General features: G+C 31.4%; 1 protein-coding gene across 2 annotated transcripts; it reads right to left on the bottom strand.

The window, feature by feature from the left end:
* Positions 1–1,998: 1,998 nt before the first annotated feature.
* On the bottom strand, positions 1,999–8,981 carry LOC111715446 (uncharacterized). Of its 2 annotated transcripts, XM_023490770.1 has the most exons (11): positions 8,768–8,978; positions 7,405–7,512; positions 6,926–6,978; positions 6,796–6,875; positions 6,010–6,038; positions 5,523–5,588; positions 4,706–4,776; positions 4,201–4,270; positions 3,274–3,372; positions 3,137–3,216; positions 1,999–2,826 (listed from the first exon to the last, which is right to left on the bottom strand). In XM_023490770.1, exons 1-11 carry the CDS (start codon positions 8,801–8,803, stop codon positions 2,766–2,768), a joined length of 753 nt encoding a protein of 250 aa, XP_023346538.1. In that variant the 5' UTR covers positions 8,804–8,978; the 3' UTR covers positions 1,999–2,765. The 2 variants fall into 2 exon arrangements, with proteins under 2 accessions (XP_023346538.1, XP_023346539.1); XM_023490771.1 differs by lacking the exons at positions 6,010–6,038; positions 6,796–6,875; positions 6,926–6,978 and having other exon boundaries at positions 8,768–8,981.
* Between the last annotated feature and the right edge of the window lie 758 nt (positions 8,982–9,739).

Raw genomic sequence — 9,739 nt, forward strand, 5'->3', positions numbered from 1 at the left:
TTTCTCAAGTCCTTGGAAAAAATGTCATTGGAAATAAAGTCCTGTGTTTTGGATTCCTGGGACTTTTTTCCTAAAAAATAAAGTCTCGAATTGGCAGGACTTTATTTCCGGAGACTTTTTAATAAAAGGACTTTTTTCCACAGGACTTTTTTAGTGTGAAATTTTAGGACTTTTTTACGGAAACTTGTTTTACAAGGACTTTTTTGGCGGTTACCTTTGAATCCCATGCGACCATAATATGTCGTCTATCGACGGACCAAGTGTTTTAACGTGTATGGAAAGGAACTGAGTTTTTGCCTCAAACTCTGATTTTATTCTTATATCTTTGGAACTTAATGTGTCAATACCGTAGACCTATGATATTTCAAACTATTATAAATTCTTTTAGATCAGGTAATCTAAAATTTAAATATCAAAGGTTTACACCATCAGGTTGCACAAATATAGAGATAAATAGATTTGATTTTGTGGCAAAAACTTAGTTTCCTTACGTGTAATATCATTTTATTTTTGTTAAACCAAATATTTAAACACTTCTTTTCTTATTTCTCTAGATTAACGATCATATGCGCTATAACGGTAATTGAAATAAATCAATTTTCAACCGATTTTTTTTATGATTTTTAATTCTTTTCATATATTTATAATCTTTCATGAACTACAATCGGGTTAACTACATATTTGCGTCTTTCGTAATAGCTTCTTAAGTAAAAAATATATTTGTAGATTCATAATTTTATAAATGAATTGAATTAATCTCAGCAATTGTCAAATATTTTAAGCAACTGTTTTTGAAGATAAACTATACGTTTACAATAATAATGATACAGTAGAGGATTAAGTCCCCGAAAGAGGATTATGAAATCCGCAAATGAGTGGTGTCGAATCTTGGAACCAGAGAAGACCTACTCAACTTCCTCTCCTTTCATACACTCGTTATTTATCATGTAATTATATCTAGAAGCAATAAATGTACTTCTAAAATACCACACAATGTATAATTGGTCATAATTTTGAAATATAGAACAAATACTTTATTCAGACAATTATCCTTCCAAGTTGATATTTTTCGATGAATATGCTCAGCATATGCACACAATGTTAAGCTCCGGAAAATATTGCTTTGAAGGGTAACATTTAAAATATATTTTCTTTAAATTAAGTATTTTTTTATCATGGAAGAGTTCATTGTTTACAAACTAATTACTCTACATATATAAGGGTCAAATTAAACATATATGTTTACAAGGGTGTCCAAAAAATGTTAACTGTTTTAGATAATTAGTTTAGATTATAGAGATAGGCATGCATAATTTGGGTAGTTTTTTTCACGACTTTTAAGGTTTTGTTTACTTATAAAAAAGTTTAATTTTTTAACAATTTGATCGAGAAGAATTAATATTTTGGAAAGGTTTACACATTGACAAAAATTGACCTGTCAGGCGCGTAGTGGAGGGGGGGGGGCCGGTACACCTATGCCCCCCTAGACATGCATCCCACTAGGCCCCCCCAAGAGCCAAAGGCAGGCTCTAATTTATTAAACAGTGAACTTACATATATATTCAGATTTTTTACTTTTCTTATCAATCGACAATGTCACAATTTGTCCATTTTATGATTATTTCTCAAATTCTTTCTTGTACCTCAATCTTATTTACAATTTTTTTTTCGCGGGGATTCATCTAAAATGATTGGTAATTATGGTCAGATGACTAATAGTCAGCTTTCAGGTAGATTAATATAGATTTTAAACTTTATTTTTTCTTAATACCGGTTTTTTAGGGGGGTGCATATCAACCGTTAGTGGGGTGCACAAAAAAAGCACCCCCCCAGGCTAAACCTCCACTACGCGCCTGTGACCTGTGTCTGTTATATCGCATTTTTTAGGACATGTTATAATAGGATATATTTTGTGTATCAATATCAAATATCAACATTTGTTTCTAAAAACTTAAATCATGCAAAGTAAAATTTACAACTAGATTTTTAAAATTGTAATTAAAACCATGGGGGGCAAAAAACAAACTTTTCCTATAGTTTTGTTAATACTCTTTCTTCGGGCATATAATACAATTTAGGATAGATTAGCGTACATCAGCACTCGATACACTATAACCTCGTTGGTCAAAACCCATGTGGAATATTGTGGACTTCTGTTTTAATGACTACTTCCGTTCCTTCTGTCATATAGTTGTAAATCTGGAAATCAAGTTATAAAAGACATGTAATGGATTAAACTTTATTTACGAGTTTTGTCATTTAGGTCAGGTAAAATATCACACAAAACGCTTCACACAAAAATTATTAAATAGACTTTAAAAAAGGCTGTAAAGGTAATTTAATATCTGATTCACAAGGATACCAATTGAACTTTTTATTAAAAAGGACAAAGAAGATATCATTATTTTAGTAGCTGAAAACTAAGCTATTATTCTTACTGAGAAAACGGTTATTCCAAAAAAGATATTTTTTTTCTCCAGAAATCACAGAAAAAAAACATTTTCATTTGAATAATTAAGAACTTCATATTTGACAAGAACTCCCGATTTATCAGAGGGGGAGGGTATGAAAGAAAGAAGATGACGGGGTGGTATCGTTAGTCAATTTAATATAAAAATTATTGCTGTGTTTTATTTAAAAAACAATGACATAGATTTAAAGGGTAAAATTGTGTATCGGGTATGAAACCATTTGAAAATCATGTCGACAGTCCCTTTAATTAATTTATCAGCATTGAAAGGCTCACTCCCATGTTCAACAACACTTTAAAGAAGATCATCTGCAGAGAGACCAAGAAATGAAGGTTTGAGTCCAGATATGAATCCACTAAAAAAAAAACAATATAATTAAAAATACCATCCTATTACTTATAATAAACATGATTTGATTTAGCATTATATTTTATTTGGCTCTCAAAAACAATTTAAGACATTTCGAAGGGTTAGAGGCCATGCTAAGATTGTGATTACCTTTGTCAGATGTTACATTATTTAAGAAGGCGCGTTTTAGGTTTAGAACTAATGCTTAAAAGAAATAAAAGTTGTATAAATGTGACGAGGTAATGTTGGTTTAGAAATGAAAAGTAGCCGATTTTGTCTTTGCACACTATTTTAAACTCTGATAATTCAAAACTCACTTTTTTCTAGTGAATGATTTTTTTCCAGCTGCGAAGTTTTTCATGTAACACCTGGCCAAGTCGGGATTGAAAACCCATCCCTGAAAAATAAATTTCTAATTTTTTACTCAACCTCCTTAAAAATTGATCATCTGTACCTGACAGGCCTCAGTTGAATGACAAAGTTCTTTGCATTCATCACCAGAACTGGTTGGAGCTGATGATAGATCAGATTGAAGAATTACTACGTTCTTGACCTAAAGCAGTAGAGGAATTTCAAAAATTGAAAGTAAGGAATAGACATTTTTTTTCAATCTTAACTTTTTGCTATTCATCACAATTTTATGAGAATCCTTTTACGTTTTGACAAAACCTAACAAAGGAATTGAGACTTTGCAACAAACTCTAAACTTTTAATCCCTTTTTTTTTTGCAAACCAATTTTGTAGACCTTGGATAGTTTAACTTTGAATTTTGTAAGGTCAAATAACCTTTGTACACTATCAGATTGCAAAGATTTAAAACTTTGAGTTTGTGGCAGAGACTCAATTCCTTTTTATTTGTTCTGAGAGCATAGTTGATGAACAGGGTGTCCCCATAAAATAGGAATTCAGTGACGAATTCGATATCGCCTTCATAAATAATTCTTGAATTTAGTACAGTGATACCTATACTGAGAAAGCTATAATCCGTAAGAGTTTCGTCTGCTATATTTACATTTTGTTTGTTTATGTTTTGAATGCATACGGCCGGTTGTATTAGTTGTATACTTACTAAAACAAGAAAATTTCAGTATACAAACAGAGTAAACTTGTCCGTCTTCACTGTTCATCTTGTGGAGACATTATAGACACATCTTTACAGCCATTTGCCCTTATCATAAAATAAACTCTAGCAGACATAATTATTTTATGGCTTTTGAAATCAGGTTTTACAATGCTAATTCATAGCAAAGACGATATCGAATTCGTCACTGACTTCCCAGTTTACTGGGACACCCTGTATCTGCCCGATAACTTGATAAATAGTTTCCCAGAAACATGAAAACATAGAAATTTCTTTTAAAAAAGATGGTTTAATGTTCGCCTGGAATGGGTTGACAGATTCAAGAGTCTTGCTCCTTTTGCACATTTCAGGCTTACAATCCACAGAACCTCTAAATGTTTAAAAATCCACAATTTTCTAATGTTTTCTCTTATTTTTCAATAAATGCAATTTAACTAATCTGAGTTTCAAAATATTTACGAAATCAAATTACTTTTTATGCAAAAACGTTCAAAAATTATCAGAAAGGAAATAATTTAAGCCACAAACTAAAATTATCTAATCTCTATATCTTTGCAATCTGATAGTGTAACAGTGTAAACTTTTGTTCAAACTTAGATTATTTAATCAAACAGAATGCATAGTTTAAATATCAAAGGTTGCAAAGATATATTAGAAAAGATATATGTGCAAAGTACATTGTACGTACATTTTCCAGTTATTTTTTCAGAAACCCTTGAATGAATGTTTAATGATATTTACTTTAAATATTTGAAAAGTTAAATTTCCTGAAAGGAAAAGTATTTAATGAATAGAATGCAAGTACCCGCTGCAAGTTTTGCTTTTTTGCGTTAGAAGTCCAGGTTTTTTAGTCCAGAAGTTTGACTCCAAGTTTTCCTAAAGAACAAATTGGGGTTTAAACTAAAAGGACTATATAATTGTAATTTCAAGTAATTTACTATGGAAAATGCACGATTCAAAACCGTTCCTTTTAAATCGTTTTCAATAATATGAATTACATTATTGTTGTTCATGCTTAAAAAATGTTTATCTCAGCCTGGCAAGTTTTACATTGTTTCTGTATGAATACAAATCCGCAAGCTACTATATATACACCAAAATGATATCTCACTCAATTTTGATCAGAAAAAGCTTTGAATCGAACATGACATAAAAATAACAATTTTTCATTTTTCATACAATGTAAACCCTATTTCCCAGGGGGGGGGTCAATTTGACCCCCCCCTTGTCGTTTTTTTGCGATAACTCAAAAGTGTTAAAGATAGCTGAAGCTTAAAGTTACTGAATTTTCTAACTAACACACACTTAAGGTTATCTTATACTTATTCCTGAGTCCCCAAACATACTTACTTATTTTACCTTTATCTAAATCTATATTTAGACCTACTTCCAGTAATTGGATTTCAACACTTTATAGCTCTTTGGTAAGCCTATAATGAATGCAACCAGATTGCACAATTTTGAAAATATTTTGAACAGATGTTTGCACGGACGCCTTTAAAGGGAATTTGCACATTTTCAGTTTTTCTTGAATACACATTAGGTATTAAAAATTTAGAAAATATTTTTCAATCCCCTTTTGGATTTCTTCATCTTATTTTCCTTAATGAAAAAATACCAACCTTGCAACAACTGCTCCAATTGTTAAATGGAAAAGTTTTATCTTTAGGGCATTCAACTTTGCTAATCTGTAAGTAAAAATAATTTGGGTTATTTTAACATTTCAAAGTTGTTAATGCTTTTTTAAACTAGTGATATCAGACCAAAACAAAACTAATGAGTTAAAAACATATTAATGCCATTATAAACCGTTCTTAGATTGGCTTAGAGGCAAAGGAATTGAGTCTTTGCCAAAAACTCTGATTTTCTAATTCCTATATCTGTGCAACCTGCAATGGCATAGACCTAAGATATTTCAAATTATGATTTCTGTTAGATCAAATCATCTAATTTTGAAATATCAAAGGTTTACACCATCCGGTTGCACAGATATAGGGATAAGAAAATTTGGGTTTGTGGCAAAGACTCAATTTCTTTTAAGATTTTGTATTTTATTATTTGATATTATTTCCAGATTTTAAAATGCTAAACAGAACAAAAAAATTTTACCGTTATGCCTACTCTTTTCTTAACTTTCACTATAAATGTCAAATCATGAAATGCGGGATTAATTTATTTTTATTTTTATTTAATCTTATCAAGATTTGAATTTAAACTATGATTTAAAAATTAAAAATTAAATAAAGTAAATAATAATTCCACATTTTATTGTAAATATATTTTGGTCTGAGTTGATCCTCGTCAGTACTGGAGAGTTGAGATTCAAAACAAACTGAAGCTTTAGATACTGTACAACAAGATGTCAACAAACTGAAGTTTTAGATACTGTACAACAAGATGTTAACAAACTGAAGTTTTAGATACTGTACAACAAGATGTCAACAAACTGATGGTTTAGATACTGTACAACAAGATGTCAACAAACTGAAGTTTTAGATACTGTACAACAAGATGTCAACAAACTGAAGTTTTAGATACTGTACAACAAGATGTCAACAAACTGATGGTTTAGATACTGTACAACAAGATGTCAACAAACTGAGGTTTAGATACTGTACAACAAGATGTCAACAAACTGAAGTTTTAGATACTGTACAACAAGATGTCAACGATTGACCAACTTTCGAAAATAGATTGCAAAGTGTAAGGCAATCACTAATCTGATTTTTTGAGCTCTTAATATCTCTGAAATTCAAGTTTCAAGTTTTAATTCAAGTTTCTGGAAATCCAATTTTTCACTTTCATTGATTCAGACCTTTAACTGAAAGGTAACTTGAAATGGAACCTCAAATTCCTAAATGATCAGTTTTAATTTCGGCAAATCATGATTTTTTCCTTTTTTTTGCTCTAAATTTCCAGAAACATCTTGATCTGGGGGCTCGTCTTTTAACCATCCAAGCTCACAGGAGTTTGCACTGAGGTTTTTTTATTATTATCTTAAAATTTTTTTAAATAATGGAGTTACCTAAATCTTATTGCGTTGACGGCAAAAACGTCTTTATTCGCAAGGAATGAACACTTAACAAACACAAAATGTTCTTAATTGTATCATACAGGGACTGTAAGTGTAATTTCAAGTGACCTTGCAGGCAAAGATGGCAATGCCCGATTCACAACGGTACCCTTGAAAGCTTTGTATGATCAAGTATGAATTATTAATCAATTTTTATAATTTAGGAAACTGATTATTTTCAATTGTGGTTTCTCTGCAAAAGTGACTTGTGCATTTTTACTACAAGAAAACATTATAACATATATGAATTATCAGTTTTAAACTTTTTAAAAAAAGACAATATCTTGCACATTATTGATTAGCTAATGGTTTTAAGAGTATCGTTGTGAATCGGGAATTGCATTCTTTGTATTTGGGGTCACTTGGAATTGCACTTACCGTCCCTTCCCTTTAAGTAGAAAATAAGATGTTTATAATGAAAGAAAACATACCTCCATCTCCGACAACGCTTTGATTGTCTTTAGACCTGGTAGATTTAACCAATAAGCTTCTTCAACTTCATATTTTTCAAAGCTAGTGCTGACATTTCCTCTCACCACCTACAGGTTTTTTGTAAAGAAATATTACGCATAAAAAATATTTTTCGAAAAGATAATTTATGTTATTGGGATTTGAGAATAAAAATTCACAAAAATCTTAATGTTTATATTTAGTAGAAGACTAATATGAAAAAGGAACTAGGTGATCTTGCCAGGCTACATTTATTGCATAAAAAGTGCTGGGTCGTCTCTACACTGAGTAGTACGACTGAATGCAATATACAGTACATGTTGTGGATCATGCACTTTTAGGAAATTTCTAATTATTTCTCAGGAATTTCCGGAGAAGTAATCAGGAGAAATTCTCAGGATTTTCTTTGGGTGATTTGCCGGAGAAATTCCAAGGAATTTCATGATACTAATTCTCTTAATAAATTCCCCTAAAAATCCGTAAACATGGTGACTAATTAAGTCCTAAGAATTTCTCAGGAATTTCCGGAGAATTATTGCGGAGAAATTCTGAGGAATTTCGTGGGAAAAAATTCCGAAGAATTTCTCAGGAAATTCTCAAAACTGTGATCCCACAAAAATCTCTCATCTTGGGGATCAATTCTGGTGAATTTCTCGAGAATTTCCTAGCAAACAGTTACAGGAAATGATTCTCGATAAATTCCACGGAAATTCCTCAAAGGAAGTCACCACGGAGAATCTGGGAAATTTCTCACTTTTGTTACTTTTTACACTTGTGACGTAGTGCACAGTTGATCGATTTTTCTGTTACCATCGATAGTACTTGAGTCTTGATAACCTATTTGGTTGTAGTTAGTTTTAAGTGCTGAAACTGAATGTAAGCGCAATTTCAAGTGACCCTCCAGGCAAAGAATTGGCAATACCTTTAAAAGCTTTGTCTGATCAAGTATGAATTAGATATGCATGTTTTTGTTCATCAAAATTACTTATTTTCATTTGTGGTTTATCTGCATTTATTGCTCATAGGATACAATGGAGAAATTCTCATAAATACTTTTGGAGTCAGAAAAATGTTTTAAGTGTACAGTTGAAAATCGGGTTATTGATATATAACTTTATTAGGTTTAAAATTCGGTGATGGTGATGGACCAAACCTCTGTAGAGTAAAAAAGTAGATGTTAGTTCCACATTTATTGAAAATATATTTCGGTCTGGGTTGACCTTCGTCAGTTCTTGAGATTTTTTCTTCACAAAGATTAAAAACAAACTTTATTAGGGTCACTTAAAATGAGGCAATCATGGTCTCTTTAAGCACATTGAAATAATTTTCTATTTTTAATAATACCTGGTAGAAAAGAAACACAACTAGGATAGACCTCATGTTAAACTGAAGTGCGTAGAGTTAGCTGAAGAGAGGTACTAGCTAGCTTTAAGTTTATTTAGTATTGATTTATATATATATACTTGCAATAACGAGTCAAATTTTCCATTGAAAACTTTCCATTGGTTTTAAAGGGATATAATAGATATAATTTCCTTTCATTGAGTGGAATGTATACGAGTATACTCTTGAAAGTTTTGTTTGCAAGAATGAATGCGATTTCCACCATCTTTCTTTGAAAATTAATAATCTTTAATTGTTGTTTTGTTTTAAAGTGACTTTCGCATTTCTGCCTCAGAAACAATGGAGGAAATTGTCAGAGTAAAGAGGACGGTGTTTTCCACATTATTTATCAGAGTAAGGTTTAAAGGGTACCATTGTGTGTCAGGCATGCCAAGGACAGAGCCTTTAACATTGCTTGCATTTAAAACAACATTTCTGAATTAAACGAGAAAACAATTGTGAATGAAGAACAAATGTGGCCATTTATGAAAGCTACTTTTTATCCTTCCCGGTGTTTACTGTTTACTCCCAAATTATCCATTTAAATATTGTTCATAAAGGTTTAGGTTTACAATTTTAAATTGTTTGTTCACAAACATTTGGTTCCCATGATATAGATGGTATTGAGGGCAAATGAAACTAAATATTTATTTACGATGTACAATACAAGAGGGAGTCAACCATTTGGCCTACCGTCCCGTTTTGCCTCATATTGTCTGTATTTGGATGGAACACATGGACTACACAGACTGCTTGTCTCCTTTCACAGGGTGGGCTACATTGGCCTAAGTTGACCCGGCACGACGTGCTACGTTTATACGATAGGTTTTTAGAGTACCATCTCACGGCCACTTGTTGCATATAATACCCATTCAGGGGTTAAGTTTTACAACTTTTAAAGAAATACTCCACTTTTAAACATGCAACATAACA

Source organism: Eurytemora carolleeae, unplaced genomic scaffold, assembly GCF_000591075.1.
Source record: "Eurytemora carolleeae unplaced genomic scaffold, Eaff_2.0 scaffold1791, whole genome shotgun sequence".
NCBI classification, from domain to species: domain Eukaryota; kingdom Metazoa; phylum Arthropoda; class Copepoda; order Calanoida; family Temoridae; genus Eurytemora; species Eurytemora carolleeae.